The 22,018-nt window shown below is 45.1% G+C and overlaps 1 protein-coding gene across 3 annotated transcripts in view; it reads left to right on the top strand.

Annotated features, from left to right (window-relative positions):
* The window catches only part of DCAF6 (DDB1 and CUL4 associated factor 6), a 413,552-nt gene that overhangs the window by 37,901 nt on the left and 353,633 nt on the right, over positions 1–22,018 (top strand). For all 3 annotated transcript variants that reach the window (XM_069944434.1, XM_069944435.1, XM_069944436.1), the window contains exon 5: positions 7,508–7,693. In XM_069944434.1, coding sequence (XP_069800535.1) covers positions 7,508–7,693 — 186 coding nt within the window. The remainder of the gene's footprint in view (positions 1–7,507; positions 7,694–22,018) is intronic.

The following is a 22,018-nucleotide window of genomic DNA, read 5'->3' as shown; positions in this document are numbered from 1 at the left end:
GCTCCCTTCTCGCGGCCCGTCTCTGGCCGCTCCCTTCTCGCCCCCGTCTCTGGCCGCTCCCTTCTCGCGGCCCGTCTCTGGCCGCGCCCTTCTCGCGGCCCGTCTCTGGCCGCTCCCTTCTCGCGGCCCGTCTCTGGCCGCGCCCTTCTCGCGGCCCGTCTCTGGCCGCTCCCTTCTCGCGGCCCGTCTCTGGCCGCGCCCTTCTCGCGGCCCGTCTCTGGCCGCGCCCTTCTTGCGGCCCGTCTCTGGCCGCTCCCTTCTCGCGGCCCGTCTCTGGCCGCGCCCTTCTCGCGCCCCGTATTGTTAAATCTCTCTTTACTATACAGTTTCGATTAACCCTTCTGATGCTTTACAGAACTTTACACATAAATGGCATAATATTCGGCCTCGCTGCTATGTGTCACTTCCATCAGCATTATCCAATCGCCTGTAATCATTTTGTTAATTTGATAAACGCCATTTCAGCCAAGCACTGACCGCCATGGATAAAGAGGTGTAATGGCTATGGGAGAACCTTGCGTCGGCCCATAACCAATCTCTGAAGCTTATACCATATGGAGGACACGGCGGGATGCAGCAACTTGTATTTTTGTGGGATTCCTGAAACCACAGAACAACTAAGAGAATTTCTTACAGACCTCTCTGTGCCATCTTTCCCGTAGCCTGAAACCATGATGTCCTCAGAGCAGGCTCCCTGCCGGCCCAAGTCCTTCCTCACTCCATTCCCTGTGATGACAGAACAGATGCAGCATAGTGACACAGAGAAAGTCAGGCTGACAGCACAAAGTTACGGCTGCCTAATGTATAGCAGCATCAAAACACACAAGGGCCCCAGACGCTGCTCCCAGGGCCCCAGACGCTGCTCCCAGGGCCCCAGACGCTGCTCCCAGGGCGGGTGTGCGGGGAAAGAAGCAGCTCTACAAGAGAGCTTCCTCGGGGATAAGGTAGGAGGTTGAATGAATATTCTTATTAAAAAATAAAAAAAAAATAAAAAAATATATATATATTTTTTTTATAAGAATATTCATTCAACCTCCTACCTTATCCCCGAGGAAGCTCTCTTGTAGAGCGGAGGTGGGTGTAGGGCTTCTTACTGTGACTGTGGTCCTTGTTTCTGTGTTTTGATGCTGCTATACATTGGGGCCGGTGGATCTACCTTGTTTGCTCTTTATCTACTACTTATGGGTTCCAGGCCCAGCTGCTATTGAGTTTACATGGACTGCGCTTCGTATTGCGTCTGTCTACTGTAGCCGTGATTCTTCTGTTCCTAGTTGGACCTGGGTGTCTGTCTCCTTACATACTACATGGGGGCGCTCTGGTGAGAAAATTATGTAAGTTTTTTTTTTTTAAAACCTTTTTTGGAGGCATTTGTTCATATTATTTGTCAAAGAGAGGTTTGCTATTTTTCCTTATTTTGGTTGTCCCTTCCTTCTATGCTTGCTTGTCTGTTCTTGGGTTTTGTTGTGTTACTTTTGTGGCACTTTGTGGTTGAAGCCCTCCCTAGGTCCCATTAAAGAAGTAGTCCCTGCAGTGCACAGAGTCTGGAGTAACTGGATAACGTTTGGAAAGGTGCAGTAAAACAAAAGACTCTCTGTCTCTGCAGGATTTCTATTACCGCAGTACTGTGTATGATAAGGAGAACCTTTAGTTTTTGCTAAAGGCCCTATTCCATGGAACGATTATCGTCCGTATTCAGCCGCTACGGACGATAATCGTCCTGTGGAATAGAGTGCAACGAGCAGCCGACATCGTTCGTGTCGGCTGATCGTTGCAGTCGCTTGTTTTTCAACATGTTGAAAAACAAGCGACTGATATAGCAGCGATCTGCTGCCGTCGCTACGTTGAATAGGAGCGTCGGCAGCAGACGCTGCTATATCCTATGGGCTGCCTGGACGATCTAGCGATCGGGGAACGAGAGCTGAGAGCGCTCGTTTGCTCCTCTGATGACCCGTGGAATAGGGGCTTGAGTCTCTTGTAAAGGCTGACGTGTTTAGGTAATAGGCTTGAGAACTAGATGGACTATCTAGGACCAAAGAGTACAGTGCTCTGCTGGAGGGTCTCTAACCACCGTGGAGTCGGTTGCGGTAAACTTGAAGACACAACCTGTACGCCTATGCCGACCCATCTATTGCTGTGTGAGGGCACCAAGTGACACCTCCTGTAGTACAGGCCCCAGTTGACGGTGAGACAGCCATTGGGGTGTCCCTTTTAGGTCCGGGAGAGTTACACTGGGGTGTATAGTTGTTCTTCAGTCCGCTAGCTTGAGACTGAAGCTCCTGGTGGTTTTAGGGCTTGGAGAAAATAGGATGGCAGCTTAGTGAGGATAGGATGTGGAACCGCCTTTTTAATGGTAGCCGTATCTGAGGTGTACTGGCATGGCTGGTATACAGGAACGTTCGGAATCGGGATCCACGTTAAGGGAATGTGGTCTCTGGTCAGATAGCTGGACCCCAGGAAGACCTTCACCTGCCCAGGACTTCGGTAGGAGAAACAAAGGATACTGACTGGTGCTACTAGTCTCCTGATCAAGACCCCACATATGGCCCACACCTCACTTATAGTGATAATAGGGAGTTGGAACCTAGGGAGACTGCAAAGTAGCCGCCTTGGGTGACTTTTACAGGGATTAGTCAACAAGCCAACTCTCAGCTGGTGGCAGGTGCTACGTACACACAGAACAGCAGTGGCACATGGGTTCTGGGACTCGGAAGCACATAATTACCGATGTGTCCATCACCAAGCTGCCTGCCTAATATACTCCGTTCTGTGGAATAGATACAAGTATTGCCAGAGTTTGCCGATTGTTGAAAGGATGTGGTGGTGGAGCTGCTGCTGTAGTGGGCGGGCGTGGAAGAGCTGGGACGGCTCCATTACAAAATACAACACTTTCCTGTAGTGCAAGCAGGCGGCAGGGATTGCAGTGACCCTTACTAGGCCCAAATACTGCTCGACAAATGTTTAGTCAAGAGCAGGTAGAGGCCTTGGTTGCCTTTATGGCATGGCTTCCACCTGTTCCTCTGCTGCTACAAGCATGGACCCCTCTACCTCACCCCCCTTTGCAAATCTTCCAAGCGTATGATCCCTTACACATGGAATAATCCTTATTGCTCTTTGACCACTCTGCTCCTGTTTATTTAGTGGTCCATCCTCCTGCCCTAGGTGAGGACCTGCAGGACACTGATGGGTAGGGTAGTGTTAATGGGCAGGGGACCATCACCAGCCATATCTAACAATGATGAAACCCCACTGCCAATCCCTGAGACTCTAAGTAGTGTGGAGACTGGAGAGGACTGGAAGATGATGGGAGGGGTGATGGCAAGCTCCTAAACCACACATGGATGGAAGGCCACGGCAGTCTGAAGGGAGAAGTGTTGGTCACCTTGCCCCAGCAGAAGAGGGAGCAGGCCTATAGATAGTACCAGCTGAGGCACTGCCCAGTACGCCAAAGCCCGTTCAGAGGAGCTCTCAGGCCTGCCCTTTCTTCTGCCAAAACGCTGAGAACACGACACGGGTCATTTGCACGAGGCACTATTATAGATAACCTCGGCAGGACATGAAAGCAAAGCAGTGGGTCAGACACCAGAAACATCTCCTACTGCTTCCTCTTCTCTTCTCTCACCCTCCCCTTAGTGACAGGGCCTCCTGTCTCCCGCAGAGGGAAGGTATCACGGCAGCAGCGTCACCAGCCATGTCCACACTGTCCCGGCGAAGCAACCCCCAAACTCTGAAGAAAGAGTGCAAAACCCTCTTCACACCGTGAGAGATGGCTCCCATTCCAGCTGGTGGAGGTGGAGAGTCCCGCAGTCCCAGCCGTCACTACTTCTCTAGGCGTTCCAAACACACATCTATATCATCGGCAGACTCCTTCTTGTCTTATGCATTATCCTCACTTCACAGAGGTGACAAGGGTGCGGTCGTAATAAGGTGTAAGGGTCCTATTACATGGAGCGATTTTTAATGATTAACGACTAACTATAAACAATCGCAAGCAAGATTATCGTTAACCTGAAATCGTTCACCATATTACACAGAACGATGGTCGTTAGTTACTACGATCGTTTATTCCTTCTGATCCCAGCTAAACAATGGGCAATTACACTGAACGATTAGTGAACCAATGCGGAACTTGAACGAACGTGAAATTACAGCAAACGATTCGCGAACGATTAACGATAATTTTAGGATCAGATCTAAATCAACGATCGACATACGAACGATTTTTCAATTGCTGCCTGCAGTTACACAAAGCAATTATCGTTTAAATTTGAACGATAACAGTTTTTCGCATAATAATTGCCCCGTGTAATAGGGCCCTAAGAGGTGTTGTAGGTCATTGGTTAGTGGGTGCTGTCCCCTCCTTAGGAGAAGAGGCTGCACGAAGCGTGAACTGGTCCGTGTATTAGCTACATCAGAAGACCACCATACACACCAGCTTAGGAACAACCACATGCGGAGAGCTCCCAATACATGAGACCCCCGGACTCCAATCCCCAGACAATATACTGATATACAGCAGGAAAAAGAGCCGTATATAAAGTGCATGGTGGGGGGGGGGCTCCAATCCCCAGACAATATATACAGCTCTTTTTCCTGCTGTATATCAGTATATTGTCTGGGGATTGGAGTCCGGGGGTCTCATGTATTGTGAGCTTTCACCATGTGTTGTGTTTTTTTTCTTCTTCTTTTGGTCTTCTGAATGAGTCTAATAAACTGATTTATCTCATGTTTATGTTGAGAGCAGCCTCCTCTTAGGCACACATGTTAGGGGCACACATCTTAGGGTGCACATCTTAGGGTGCACATCCTGGGCGCACATCTTAGGGGCACACACATCCTGTGCACACATCCTAGGGTCACACATTTAAGGGGCGCACACATCTGGGGCGCACACATCTTTGGGGCACATCCTAGGCGCACACATCTTTGGGGCACATCCTGTGCACACATCCTAGGGTCACACATTTAAGGGGCGCACACATCTTTGGGGCACATCCTAGGGGCACACATCTTTGGGGCACATCCTGTGCACACATCCTAGGGTCACACATTTTAGGGGCGCACACATCTGGGGCGCACACATCTTAGGGGCACACATCTTAGGGACACACATCCTGGGCAGCCTCTTCTTAGGCGCACACATCTTTGGGGCACACATACTAGGGGCGCACACACATCTTAGGGGCACACATCCTGGGCAGCCTCCTCTTAGGCGCACATCTTTGGGGCACACATCCTAGGGGCGCACACACATCCTGGGCACACATCTTTGGGGCGCGCACATTCTAGGGGCACACATCTTAGGGACACACATCCTGGGCACACATCTTAGGGACACACATCCTGGGCAGCCTCTTCTTAGGCGCACACATCTTTGGGGCACACATCCTAGGGGTGCACACACATCTTAGGGGCACAAATCTGGGGCGCACACATCCTGGGCACACATCTTAGGGACACACATCCTGGGCAGCCTCTTCTTAGGCGCACACATCCTGGGCACACATCTTAGGGGCGCGCACATTCTAGGAGCACACATCTTAGGGGCGCACACCTTTGGGGCACACATCTTAGGGACACACATCCTGGGCAGCCTCTTCTTAGGCGCACACATCTTTGGGGCACACATCCTAGGGGCGCACACACATCTTAGGGGCACAAATCTGGGGCGCAGACATCTTTGGGGCACACATCTTAGGGACACACATCCTGGGCAGCCTCCTCTTAGGCGCACATCTTTGGGGCACACATCCTAGGGGCGCACACACATCCTGGGCACACATCTTTGGGGCACGCACATTCTAGGGGCACACATCTTAGGGACACACATCCTGGGCAGCCTCTTCTTAGGCGCAGACATCTTTGGGGCACACATACTAGGGGTGCACACACTTCTTAGGGGCACCGGTCCTAGGCAGCCCCCTCTTAGGCGCACACCTTTGGGGCACACATCCTAGGGGCGCACACACATCCTGGGCAGCCCCCTCTTAGGCGCACACCTTTGGGGCACACATCCTAGGGGCGCACACACATCTTTGGGGCACACATCCTAGGGGCACGCACATTCTAGGAGCACACATCTTAGGGGCGCACACCTTTGGGGCACACATCTTAGGGACACACATCCTGGGCAGCCTCTTCTTAGGCGCACACATCTTTGGGGCACACATCCTAGGGGCGCACACACATCTTAGGGACACACATCCTGGGCAGCCTCTTCTTAGGCGCACACATCCTAGGGGCGCACACACATCTTAGGGACACACATCCTGGGCAGCCTCTTCTTAGGCGCACACATCTTTGGGGCACACATCCTAGGGGCGCACACACATCTTAGGGACACACATCCTGGGCAGCCTCTTCTTAGGCGCACACATCTTTGGGGCACACATCCTAGGGGCGCACACACATCTTAGGGACACACATCCTGGGCAGCCTCTTCTTAGGCGCACACATCTTTGGGGCACACATCCTAGGGGCGCACACACATCTAAGGGGCGCAGATCCTGGGCAGCCTCCTCTTAGGCGCACACCTTTGGGGCGCACATCTTAGGCGCACGCATCTTAGAAGTGTATCTTTTGTCTTTTTTTTTTGTTCCCTGAGTATAACGCTATACCTTCTAAGGCTCTATTACATGAAATGATTATCGTCCAATAATCGTCTTGTATAATAGAAGGCAACGATTAGCCGACATGAACGATGTCACCTGATTGTTGCTGTCGCTTATCTTCCAACATGTTCCCAAGATAGCGGCGGTCTGCTGCCATCGCTCCGTGGAATAGGAGGCAGCAGACTGCCGCTATCTGCTATGGGCTGCCTGGACAACCTAGCCATCACCCGGCAGCCCCCCCGCAGCTCTCCGCAGCCCCCCCCGCACTTATCCGCTGGCTGCCGGTGCATGTAATAGTGTCGGCAGTGAGTGGGGAAAGAGGAGCAAGCGAGCGCTCACAGCTCCTCTGTCGCCCCATGTGATAGGGGCTTTAGGCTCTTATTGGTTGCTGCCCCCTTTGAGTTCTCTGCCTATGGATAATGAAAACCTTTCATTGGGAAGATTATGTTGGAAATGGGTAGAGCAAATGTCGTGTCACATTGTATAACTAGAGGATGGTACTGGTGAGAGGTCGGCTCCCGCTCGGGCCCGCATTGGCTCCCCGGTATCTCCCGTTACCAGTATATCGCGGGCTCTGCAGGTCACCTTTTTATAAATACTCTTATGTTGTCCTTTTCCGTTTGTTTGCAATTTATATAAAAAATAAAACCTGTCCGGTTGTCCATTTTATATGGTGAATAAGTGGAAGGAGGCAGCTTATGCTTCGGAAGGGTTTCCTGGGGAATACTAGTAAGAGGGCCCTATGGGGAGACCCCGCCGCTCCTTCATACACAATACTGCCGCTTTGCAGGTTTTGTACATTTTGTGGTGTTACTAAACAGCTAGAAAGAAATCTCCTTGTACAGTGGTCCGCCATCATCGCCAAGCACTTATATCTATGATATCCTTGTGTATTGCAGGTCTTGACGCAGATTCGTTCGGGCCACAGAGCTAACATTTTCAGTGCTAAGTTCTTGCCGCTTACAAACGATAAGCAGATTATTTCCTGCTCCGGGGACGGAGTGATCTTCTACACCAATATTGAAAAGGATTGCGACACGAATAGACAGTGCCAATTTACCTGCCATTATGGGACGGCATACGAGGTATGTAATATAGGGAGGGGCTCCCATTGTTATAGCTTTCAAAATCTAAATAAACAGTAGATGTAAAGAAAATCTACCATTTACATTCATTATTTATTTTTTTATTTTAGTCCTCATGCTTTATAACACAACTATACTTACTGTATCCAGGTCCAGTCTCCTGAAGGCAGCTATATAACAGCTATACTTACTGTATCCAGGTCCAGTCTCCTGAAGGCAGCTATATACCAGCTATACTTACTGTATACAGGTCCAGTCTCCTGAAGGCTGCTCTGTAACAGCTATACTTACTATATCCAGGTCCAGTCTCCTGATGGCTGCTATATAACAGCTATACTTACTGTATCCAGGTCCAGTCTCCTGACTGCTATATAACAGCTATACTTACTGTATCCAGGTCCAGTCTCCTGAAGGCAGCTATATACCAGCTATACTTACTGTATCCAGGTCCAGTCTCCTGAAGGCTGCTATATAACAGCTATACTTACTGTATCCAGGTACAGTCTCCTGAAGGCAGCTATATAACAGCTGTACTTACTGTATCCAGGTCCAGTCTCCTGACTGCTATATACCAGCTATACTTACTGTATCCAGGTCCAGTCTCCTGAAGGCAGCTATATAACAGCTATACTTACTGTATCCAGGTCCAGTCTCCTGAAGGCTGCTATATAACAGCTATACTTACTGTATCCAGGTCCAATCTCCTGATGGCTGCTATATAACAGCTATACTTATTGTATCCAGGTCCAGTCTCCTGACTGCTATATACCAGCTATACTTACTGTATCCAGGTCCAGTCTCCTGAAGGCTGCTATATAACAGCTATACTTACTGTATCCAGGTCCAGTCTCCTGACTGCTATATAACAGCTATACTTACTGTATCCAGGTCCAGTCTCCTGAAGGCTGCTATATAACAGCTATACTTACTGTATCCAGGTCCAGTCTCCTGAAGGCAGCTATATAACAGCTATACTTACTGTATCCAGGTCCAGTCTCCTGAAGGCTGCTATATAACAGCTGTACTTACTGTATCCAGGTCCAGTCTCCTGACTGCTATATACCAGCTATACTTACTGTATCCAGGTCCAGTCTCCTTACTGCTATATAACAGCTATACTTACTGTATCCAGGTCCAGTCTCCTGTAGGCAGCTATATACCAGCTATACTTACTGTATCCAGGTCCAGTCTCCTGACTGCTATATAACAGCTATACTTACTGTATCCAGGTCCAGTCTCCTGACTGCTATATAACAGCTATACTTACTGTATCCAGGTCCAGTCTCCTGAAGGCAGCTATATAACAGCTATACTTACTGTATCCAGGTCCAGTCTCCTGAAGGCAGCTATATAACAGCTATACTTACTGTATCCAGGTCCAATCTCCTGATGGCTGCTATATAACAGCTATACTTACTGTATCCAGGTCCAGTCTCCTGACTGCTATATACCAGCTATACTTACTGTATCCAGGTCCAGTCTCCTGAAGGCTGCTATATACCAGCTATACTTACTGTATCCAGGTCCAGTCTCCTGAAGGCAGCTATATACCAGCTGTACTTACTGTATCCAGGACCAGTCTCCTGAAGGCAGCTGTATAACAGCTATACTTACTGTATCCAGGTCCAGTCTCCTGACTGCTATATACCAGTTATACTTACTGTATCCAGGTCCAGTCTCCTGATGGCAGCTATATACCAGCTATACTTACTGTATCCAGGTCCAGTCTCCTGACTGCTATATACCAGCTATACTTACTGTATCCAGGTCCAGTCTCCTGACTGCTATATACCAGCTATACTTACTGTATCCAGGTCCAGTCTCCTTACTGCTATATAACAGCTATACTTACTGTATCCAGGTCCAGTCTCCTGTAGGCAGCTATATACCAGCTATACTTACTGTATCCAGGTCCAGTCTCCTGACTGCTATATAACAGCTATACTTACTGTATCCAGGTCCAGTCTCCTGAAGGCTGCTATATACCAGCTATACTTACTGTATCCAGGTCCAGTCTCCTGGCTGCTATATACCAGCTATACTTACTGTATCCAGGTCCAGTCCCCTGAAGGCAGCTATATACCAGCTATACTTACTGTATCCAGGTCCAGTCTCCTGACTGCTATATACCAGCTATACTTACTGTATCCAGGTCCAGTCTCCTGAAGGCTGCTATATACCAGCTATACTTACTGTATCCAGGTCCAGTCTCCTGGCTGCTATATACCAGCTATACTTACTGTATCCAGGTCCAGTCCCCTGAAGGCAGCTATATACCAGCTATACTTACTGTATCCAGGTCCAGTCTCCTGAAGGCTGCTATATAACAGCTATACTTACTGTATCCAGGTCCAGTCTCCTGAAGGCAGCTATATACCAGCTATACTTACTGTATCCAGGTCCAGTCTCCTGACTGCTATATAACAGCTATACTTACTGTATCCAGGTCCAGTCTCTTAAAGGCAGCTATATACCAGCTGTATTTACTGTATCCAGGTGTAGTCCGGGGGGTCTGACCATATCACACACATTGGCGGGGGTGTAGTCCGGGGGGTCTGACCATATCACACACATTGGCGGGGGTGTAGTCCGGGGGGTCTGACCATATCATACACAATGCCGGGGGTGTAGTCCGGGGGGTCTGACCATATCACACACATTGGCGGGGGTGTAGTCCGGGGGGTCTGACCATATCACACACATTGGCGGGGGTGTAGTCCGGGGGGGTCTGACCATATCACACACAATGCCGGGGGTGTAGTCCGGGGGGGTCTGACCATATCACACACATTGGCGGGGGTGTAGTCCGGGGGGTCTGACCATATCACACACATTGGCGGGGGTGTAGTCCGGGGGGGTCTGACCATATCACACACAATGCCGGGGGTGTAGTCCGGGGGGTCTGACCATATCACACACATTGGCGGGGGTGTAGTCCGGGGGGTGGGACCATGTCACACACATTGGCGGGGGTGTAGTCCGGGGGGGTCTGACCATATCATACACAATGCCGGGGGTGTAGTCCGGGGGGTCTGACCATTTCACACACATTGGCGGGGGTGTAGTCCGGGGGGTCTGACCATATCACACACATTGGCGGGGGTGTAGTCCGGGGGGTCTGACCATGTCACACACATTGGCGGGGGTGTAGTCCGGGGGGTCTGACCATGTCACACACATTGGCGGGGGTGTAGTCCGGGGGGTCTGACCATATCACACACATTGGCGGGGGTGTAGTCCGGGGGGTGGGACCATGTCATACACAATGCCGGGGGTGTAGTCCGGGGGGTCTGACCATATCACACACATTGGCGGGGGTCTAGTCCGGGGGGGTCTGACCATATCACACACATTGGCGGGGGTGTAGTCCGGGGGGTGGGACCATGTCATACACAATGCCGGGGGTGTAGTCCGGGGGGTGGGACCATATCATACACAATGCCGGGGGTGTAGTCCGGGGGGTCTGACCATATCACACACATTGGCGGGGGTGTAGTCCGGGGGGTCTGACCATATCATACACAATGCCGGGGGTGTAGTCCGGGGGGTCTGACCATATCATACACAATGCCGGGGGTGTAGTCCGGGGGGTCTGACCATATCATACACAATGCCGGGGGTGTAGTCCGGGGGGTCTGACCATATCATACACAATGCCGGGGGTGTAGTCCGGGGGGTCTGACCATATCATACACAATGCCGGGGGTGTAGTCCGGGGGGGTCTGACCATGTCACACACATTGGCGGGGGTGTAGTCCGGGGGGTCTGACCATGTCACACACATTGGCGGGGGTGTAGTCCGGGGGGTCTGACCATATCACACACATTGGCGGGGGTGTAGTCCGGGGGGTCTGACCATATCATACACAATGCCGGGGGTGTAGTCCGGGGGGTCTGACCATGTCATACACATTGGCGGGGGTGTAGTCCGGGGGGTGGGACCATGTCATACACAATGCCGGGGGTGTAGTCCGGGGGGGTCTGACCATATCATACACATTGGCGGGGGTGTAGTCCGGGGGGTCTGACCATATCATACACAATGCCGGGGGTGTAGTCCGGGGGGTCTGACCATATCACACACATTGGCGGGGGTGTAGTCCGGGGGGTCTGACCATGTCACACACATTGGCGGGGGTGTAGTCCGGGGGGTCTGACCATATCATACACAATGCCGGGGGTGTAGTCCGGGGGGTCTGACCATATCATACACAATGCCGGGGGTGTAGTCCGGGGGGTCTGACCATGTCATACACATTGGCGGGGGTGTAGTCCGGGGGGTGGGACCATGTCATACACAATGCCGGGGGTGTAGTCCGGGGGGGTCTGACCATATCACACACATTGGCGGGGGTGTAGTCCGGGGGGTCTGACCATGTCACACACATTGGCGGGGGTGTAGTCCGGGGGGTCTGACCATATCATACACAATGCCGGGGGTGTAGTCCGGGGGGTCTGACCATATCATACACAATGCCGGGGGTGTAGTCCGGGGGGTCTGACCATATCATACACAATGCCGGGGGTGTAGTCCCCCCCTCGTCTATGGCATCTATGGTTGTCAGAGTTGATGGGGTCAGGGTTCGGCAGCTATAAGGGCTGGACTGTAGGTGTTTGGGGTTTGTTTTCTCCTTTTTTATAGCTCTACAAGTAAATGTACAGCAAAGTTTCCTAACGTTTTCCGCACTTCAAATTGGACTTTATCTTGGGTGCCCAGTAATTCCGGGAGGTGGGCGACTACATCCATGCTGCTGCCCTGCTCTGCCCGCTCCATGTCCTCATGTTTCCACCACCCCTCCCCCCCCCGGAAATATGCTCCAGTCTCCCATTGGCTTTAATGGGATTTGTAACTTAATCGAGCACTTGAGCGTCGGAAAAAACTGAACTCGAGTAACGAGCTGTGACGGGGCGATTATCAGAGAACACACGGGGATGGAGCAACTTATAGAAAAGGAGGAGAATTTATTGAATCCAACTGTATGAAGCAGGTAATCCAATGCCAATAGAGTCCACCCATACGGATTTAGCAAGAGTCCACACAGTCTATCAGTCCTCAGGTCCCCATGGAGTTCTTCCTCTTCATCCCACCGGGTGCTGTGCTCACATCAGCTCCTCTTCTCTCCTCATAATCTTCTGAGTTCTTGGGGCCCCAGGATCTGGCCACAGCTGCAGCTCCTGGCTTCTTCACTATCTCACAATCAACTCCCTTCTGTCTTCTAAGTTCTTTTTCTTCTGCCCAGTCTGTTGGGGGTGGGGGTCTGCATAACCTACAGCCCCCTGCTCCACACCTAGTGTCCTCTATAAATTCCCCAGCAGAAGGTGATAAGACTCCATGCTGCCCTGCCCCCTTCCTTCTCCTCCAGACTCCTTGTCTCTGGTTAGGAGTCCACAGCCAGGCACACTGTCACAACCTCTCCCCCCCCTTAAAATGTGTACGACCAAGTGACCTCCACAGGTCGCTTGTTGAGTTCACAGGCAGATTAATAATTCTGTGGATGGGAGTAGTGTATGGCTGTGGGCCGGACTCCCGACAGAGGCCCGGGCTGCCCACATCTGTAATATCTGTCCTCTATTACTTTTCCTCTGTATCTGGGGATGGGGTCATGGGCAGCTGGAAGTGCAGGGCGTGGCCCCCTCCGACTAGTTGGGCAACTGGCCTGCAGATGCCCCATCTGCCCACATCCATAGCATCTGCGCTTTATCATGTTACCTCCACATCTCCTTCTGGGAAAGGGCTTATGGGTAGCCGTCTGCCTCTGGGCTGGACTCTGGGTCATTGCACCCAAGAAATGGCATTGTAGATTTCCCATATCATTTCCTAGGAGAACATCTGCGGGCAGACCACCCATCACCCCAATCGTGCATTGCTTGGCCCCAAAGCCATAGTCCAGCTCCACACGTGCCTTTGGTATAGTCCTTCTGATGCCTCCAGCCAGTTCAATATTTATCCCTGGTCCCGGCTGTATCGCCTCTGGCCGAACTACATGGGGTTCAGCTAGGGTGAGGAATGCTCCTGAGTCCCAAAAGCCAATGACTCCTTGACCATCCAGCGTAACCTTCTGTAGATGCCTGCTCTGGAGGTCAGAGGGATGTAAGGTGGTGGGCCAAACTCCATAGACCCCAATGGATGGGACAGTCCAGTCTGGTTCATTGGGACAGTCAAGTTGTGCGGGTGAGAGCCCTTCCTCCATTGAAGGGGCTTTCAGATAGTTTATCGTTTGAGTTGGTGTAGAGCGACCCCCTCTACGAAGAGTTGGGCAGCTTGATTGTAGATGCCCCGGCTGCCCACACTCATAACACTTGCGTTCAAATACTTTTCCTCCGTGACGCATTTGGGGAAAGTTCAGGTTGGCTGGAGAACGGTACCCACCTGTGGGTAAGTGAAGCGAGGTTTGGTTTTGGAGTCCAGCAGTGGAGACTTTTGGATAGAATACGTGTGGTTGAGGGGAGCCCTGCTGACCCCCTCCCAATAGCTTCTTCCACTGGGGCTTTATGCTAAGAACCTCGTCAGCCAAAGCCGCTGCTTCTGTTAGAGTTGCTGGGTTCCTTTCTCGCACCCATTCTCGGATCTCCGCAGGGCATTTAGCAAAGAATTGTTCCTTTAGGATAGCTTGCAGTATTGTGTCCACAGTGTAGGCCCCCTCTCCCTCCAGCCACCGCCGGCATGCTTGGGTAATTTTATGAGCATACATTTTGAGGGAACTCTCCCCATTGCAGGACAAGGAACGGAACTGTACCCTGTAGTTCTCGGGGTTTACTGCATAATGCTCGAATATGGTTTGTTTAATCGTTTCGTAGTCTCGGTTATATTGAGGGTCCATAGCTCGGTACACCGCTGCAGCTCCCCCTTGCAGAAGCCCCACAAGATGACGGACCCACTCTGCGTCTGGGACTTCCATTAATTTACATTGGTGTTCAAAGTCCTGGAAGAATCCCTCAATGTCCTCCTCGCGGAATGGCTTAAAGTCTTTGCGGGACACTCGTGGGGATTCCCTCCTAGAGAATGTTGTGCTTATGGATTGCTCACGCTGCAGAGTTACCATGTCCCTTTCATGGGCTCTTCTAATGGCCGCCCTCTTATCATCTGCTGTCACATCTGCCCCAAGCAGGGCCAGTTCCTCCTCCACCCACACAAGCCTCCGATCTTTTGGGGTATTTACCTCTAGGGAGATCTCCTCTGTTCCTTCTCGAAGGCTCAGCTGCTCCAGGGCTTCAATCAGCTCCTGTTTGGAGAGTCCCTTGTAGCTGAGGCCCAGCTCCCGAGCCTTGGAGAGTCATCATAGTCCAGTTGTGGTATCCTGAGGCTGTGGCCCCACTTGTTGCTTGGTGGTTCTCCATCCCCTGGGCTCTTATCCCAGCGCTGCCAACCAGTTTGTGACGGGGCGATTATCAGAGAACACACGGGGATGGAGCAACTTATAGAAAAGGAGGAGAATTTATTGAATCCAACTGTATGAAGCAGGTAATCCAATGCCAATAGAGTCCACCCATACGGATTTAGCAAGAGTCCACACAGTCTATCAGTCCTCAGGTCCCCATGGAGTTCTTCCTCTTCATCCCACCGGGTGCTGTGCTCACATCAGCTCCTCTTCTCTCCTCATAATCTTCTGAGTTCTTGGGGCCCCAGGATCTGGCCACAGCTGCAGCTCCTGGCTTCTTCACTATCTCACAATCAACTCCCTTCTGTCTTCTAAGTTCTTTTTCTTCTGCCCAGTCTGTTGGGGGTGGGGGTCTGCATAACCTACAGCCCCCTGCTCCACACCTAGTGTCCTCTATAAATTCCCCAGCAGAAGGTGATAAGACTCCATGCTGCCCTGCCCCCTTCCTTCTCCTCCAGACTCCTTGTCTCTGGTTAGGAGTCCACAGCCAGGCACACTGTCACACGAGCATATTAGTACTCGCTCATGTACTGAAGGAATATGTGCAGATCCAGCTGTATGAGGGGCTGAGGGGGCCCACAGCCTCCCCCATCCAGATACACTATATTGTATATGTGTCTCTGTATTGTGTATATCACTGTATTGTATATGTGTCTCTGTATTGTGTATATCACTATATTGTATATGTGTCTCTGTATTGTGTATAGGTCACTATATTGTATATGTGTCTCTGTATTGTGTATATCACTATATTGTATATGTGTCTCTATATTGTGTATATCACTATATTGTATATGTGTCTCTGTATTGTGTATATCACTATATTGTATATGTGTCTCTGTATTGTGTAGGTCACTGTATTGTATATGTCACCATATATTGTGTATATCACTATATTGTATATGTGTCTCTGTATTGTGTATATCACTATATTGTATATGTGTCTCTGTATTGTGTATATCACTATATTGTATATGTGTCTCTGTATTGTGTATATCACTATATTGTATATGTGTCTCTGTATTGTGTACATCACTATATTGTATATGTGTCTCTGTATTGTGTATAGGTCACTATATTGTATATGTGTCTCTGTATTGTGTATAGGTCACTATATTGTATATGTGTCTCTGTATTGTGTATAGGTCACTATATTGTATATGTGTCTCTGTATTGTGTATATCACTATATTGTATATGTGTCTCTGTATTGTGTATAGGTCACTATATTGTATATGTGTCTCTGTATTGTGTATATCACTGTATTGTATATGTGTCTCTGTATTGTGTATATCACTGTATTGTATATGTGTCTCTGTATTGTGTATATCACTATATTGTATATGTGTCTCTGTATTGTGTATATCACTATATTGTATATGTGTCTCTGTATTGTGTATAGGTCACTATATTGTATATGTGTCTCTGTATTGTGTATATCACTATATTGTATATGTGTCTCTGTATTGTGTATAGGTCACTATATTGTATATGTGTCTCTGTATTGTGTATATCACTATATTGTATATGTGTCTCTGTATTGTGTATATCACTATATTGTATATGTGTCTCTGTATTGTGTATAGGTCACTATATTGTATATGTGTCTCTATATTGTGTATAGGTCACTATATTGTATATGTGTCTCTGTATTGTGTATATCACTATATTGTATATGTGTCTCTGTATTGTGTATATCACTATATTGTATATTTGTCTCTGTATTGTGTATATCACTATATTGTATATGTGTCTCTATATTGTGTATAGGTCACTATATTGTATATGTGTCTCTGTATTGTGTATATCACTATATTGTATATGTGTCTCTGTATTGTGTATATCACTATATTGTATATGTGTCTCTGTATTGTGTATATCACTATATTGTATATGTGTCTCTGTATTGTGTATATCACTATATTGTATATGTGTCTCTGTATTGTGTATATCACTATATTGTATATGTGTCTCTGTATTGTGTATAGGTCACTATATTGTATATGTGTCTCTGTATTGTGTATATCACTATATTGTATATGTGTCTCTGTATTGTGTATAGGTCACTATATTGTATATGTGTCTCTGTATTGTGTATATCACTATATTGTATATGTGTCTCTGTATTGTGTAGGTCACTATATTGTATATGTCACCATATATTGTGTATATCACTATATTGTATATGTGTCTCTGTATTGTGTATATCACTATATTGTATATGTGTCTCTGTATTGTGTAGGTCACTATATTGTATATGTGTCTCTGTATTGTGTATAGGTCACTATATTGTATATGTGTCTCTGTATTGTGTATAGGTCACTATATTGTATATGTGTCTCTGTATTGTGTATATCACTATATTGTATATGTGTCTCTGTATTGTGTATATCACTATATTGTATATGTGTCTCTGTATTGTGTATAGGTCACTATATTGTATATGTGTCTCTGTATTGTGTATAGGTCACTATATTGTATATGTGTCTCTGTATTGTGTATATCACTATATTGTATATGTGTCTCTGTATTGTGTATAGGTCACTATATTGTATATGTGTCTCTGTATTGTGTACATCACTATATTGTATATGTGTCTCTGTATTGTGTATAGGTCACTATATTGTATATGTGTCTCTGTATTGTGTATAGGTCACTATATTGTATATGTGTCTCTGTATTGTGTATATCACTATATTGTATATGTGTCTCTGTATTGTGTATATTACTATATTGTATATGTGTCTCTGTATTGTGTATATCACTATATTGTATATTTGTCTCTGTATTGTGTATATCACTATATTGTATATGTGTCTCTGTATTGTGTATATCACTATATTGTATATGTGTCTCTGTATTGTGTACATCACTATATTGTATATGTGTCTCTGTATTGTGTATAGGTCACTATATTGTATATGTGTCTCTGTATTGTGTATAGGTCACTATATTGTATATGTGTCTCTGTATTGTGTACATCACTATATTGTATATGTGTCTCTGTATTGTGTATATCACTATATTGTATATGTGTCTCTGTATTGTGTATAGGTCACTATATTGTATATGTGTCTCTGTATTGTGTATATCACTATATTGTATATGTGTCTCTGTATTGTGTATATCACTATATTGTATATGTGTGTCTGTATTGTGTATATCACTATATTGTATATGTGTCTCTGTATTGTGTATAGTTCACTATATTGTATATGTATCTCTGTATTGTGTATAGGTCACTATATTGTATATGTGTCTCTGTATTGTGTATAGGTCACTATATTGTATATGTGTCTCTGTATTGTGTATATCACTATATTGTATATGTGTCTCTGTATTGTGTATATCACTATATTGTATATGTGTCTCTGTATTGTGTGTAGGTCACTATATTGTATATGTGTCTCTGTATTGTGTGTAGGTCACTATATTGTATATGTGTCTCTGTATTGTGTATATCACTATATTGTATATGTGTCTCTGTATTGTGTATATCACTATATTGTATATGTGTCTCTGTATTGTGTATATCACTATATTGTATATGTGTCTCTGTATTGTGTGTAGGTCACTATATTGTATATGTGTCTCTGTATTGTGTATAGGTCACTATATTGTATATGTGTCTCTGTATTGTGTATAGGTCACTATATTGTATATGTGTCTCTGTATTGTGTGTAGGTCACTATATTGTATATGTGTCTCTGTATTGTGTATATCACTATATTGTATATGTGTCTCTGTATTGTGTATATCACTATATTGTATATGTGTCTCTGTATTGTGTATATCACTATATTGTATATGTGTCTCTGTATTGTGTGTAGGTCACTATATTGTATATGTGTCTCTGTATTGTGTATAGGTCACTATATTGTATATGTGTCTCTGTATTGTGTATAGGTCACTATATTGTATATGTGTCTCTGTATTGTGTATAGGTCACTATATTGTATATGTGTCTCTGTATTGTGTATAGGTCACTATATTGTATATGTGTCTCTGTATTGTGTATATCACTATATTGTATATGTGTCTCTGTATTGTGTATATTACTATATTGTATATGTGTCTCTGTATTGTGTATATCACTATATTGTATATGTGTCTCTGTATTGTGTATATCACTATATTGTATATGTGTCTCTGTATTGTGTATATCACTATATTGTATATGTGTCTCTGTATTGTGTACATCACTATATTGTATATGTGTCTCTGTATTGTGTATAGGTCACTATATTGTATATGTGTCTCTGTATTGTGTATAGGTCACTATATTGTATATGTGTCTCTGTATTGTGTACATCACTATATTGTATATGTGTCTCTGTATTGTGTATATCACTATATTGTATATGTGTCTCTGTATTGTGTATAGGTCACTATATTGTATATGTGTCTCTGTATTGTGTATATCACTATATTGTATATGTGTCTCTGTATTGTGTATATCACTATATTGTATATGTGTGTCTGTATTGTGTATATCACTATATTGTATATGTGTCTCTGTATTGTGTATAGTTCACTATATTGTATATGTGTCTCTGTATTGTGTATAGGTCACTATATTGTATATGTGTCTCTGTATTGTGTATAGGTCACTATATTGTATATGTGTCTCTGTATTGTGTATATCACTATATTGTATATGTGTCTCTGTATTGTGTATATCACTATATTGTATATGTGTCTCTGTATTGTGTGTAGGTCACTATATTGTATATGTGTCTCTGTATTGTGTGTAGGTCACTATATTGTATATGTGTCTCTGTATTGTGTATATCACTATATTGTATATGTGTCTCTGTATTGTGTATATCACTATATTGTATATGTGTCTCTGTATTGTGTATATCACTATATTGTATATGTGTCTCTGTATTGTGTGTAGGTCACTATATTGTATATGTGTCTCTGTATTGTGTGTAGGTCACTATATTGTATATGTGTCTCTGTATTGTGTATAGGTCACTATATTGTATATGTGTCTCTGTATTGTGTATAGGTCACTATATTGTATATGTGTCTCTGTATTGTGTATAGGTCACTATATTGTATATGTGTCTCTGTATTGTGTATAGGTCACTATATTGTATATGTGTCTCTGTATTGTGTATATCACTATATTGTATATGTGTCTCTGTATTGTGTAGGTCACTATATTGTATATGTGTCTCTGTATTGTGTATATCACTATATTGTATATTTGTCTCTGTATTGTGTATATCACTATATTGTATATGTGTCTCTGTATTGTGTAGGTCACTATATTGTATATGTGTCTCTGTATTGTGTATATCACTATATTGTATATGTGTCTCTGTATTGTGTATATCACTATATTGTATATGTGTCTCTGTATTGTGTATAGGTCACTATATTGTATATGTGTCTCTGTATTGTGTATATCACTATATTGTATATGTGTCTCTGTATTGTGTATAGGTCACTATATTGTATATGTGTCTCTGTATTGTGTATATCACTATATTGTATATGTGTCTCTGTATTGTGTATATCACTATATTGTATATGTGTCTCTGTATTGTGTATAGGTCACTATATTGTATATGTGTCTCTATATTGTGTATAGGTCACTATATTGTATATGTGTCTCTGTATTGTGTATATCACTATATTGTATATGTGTCTCTGTATTGTGTAAAGGTCACTATATTGTATATGTGTCTCTGTATTGTGTATATCACTATATTGTATATTTGTCTCTGTATTGTGTATATCACTATATTGTATATGTGTCTCTATATTGTGTATAGGTCACTATATTGTATATGTGTCTCTGTATTGTGTATATCACTATATTGTATATGTGTCTCTGTATTGTGTATATCACTATATTGTATATGTGTCTCTGTATTGTGTATATCACTATATTGTATATGTGTCTCTGTATTGTGTATATCACTATATTGTATATGTGTCTCTGTATTGTGTATATCACTATATTGTATATGTGTCTCTGTATTGTGTATAGGTCACTATATTGTATATGTGTCTCTGTATTGTGTATATCACTATATTGTATATGTGTCTCTGTATTGTGTATAGGTCACTATATTGTATATGTGTCTCTGTATTGTGTATATCAACTATATTGTATATGTGTCTCTGTATTGTGTATATCACTATATTGTATATGTGTCTCTGTATTGTGTATATCACTATATTGTATATGTGTCTCTGTATTGTGTATATCACTATATTGTATATGTGTCTCTGTATTGTGATATCACTATATTGTATATGTGTCTCTGTATGTGTATAGGCACTATATTGTATATTGTCTCTGTATTGTGTATAGTCACTATATTGTATATGTGTCTCTGTATTGTGTATAGGTCACTATATTGTATATGTGTCTCTGTATTGTGTATATCACTATATTGTATATGTGTCTCTGTATTGTGTATATCACTATATTGTATATGTGTCTCTGTATTGTGTATATCACTATATTGTATATGTGTCTCTGTATTGTGTATAGGTCACTATATTGTATATGTGTCTCTGTATTGTGTACATCACTATATTGTATATTTGTCTCTGTATTGTGTATATCACTATATTGTATATGTGTCTCTGTATTGTGTATATCACTATATTGTATATGTGTCTCTGTATTGTGTATATCACTATATTGTATATGTGTCTCTGTATTGTGTATAGGTCACTATATTGTATATGTGTCTCTGTATTGTGTATAGGTCACTATATTGTATATGTGTCTCTGTATTGTGTATATCACTATATTGTATATGTGTCTCTGTATTGTGTATATCACTATATTGTATATGTGTCTCTGTATTGTGTATATCACTATATTGTATATGTGTCTCTGTATTGTGTATATCTCACTATATTGTATATTTGTCCTCTGTATTGTGTATAGGTCACTATATTGTATATGTGTCTCTGTA

This window comes from Dendropsophus ebraccatus, chromosome 11 (assembly GCF_027789765.1).
Source record: "Dendropsophus ebraccatus isolate aDenEbr1 chromosome 11, aDenEbr1.pat, whole genome shotgun sequence".
Classification (NCBI taxonomy): Eukaryota; Metazoa; Chordata; class Amphibia; order Anura; family Hylidae; genus Dendropsophus; species Dendropsophus ebraccatus.
This window is presented reverse-complemented; position numbering and strand designations above follow the sequence as displayed.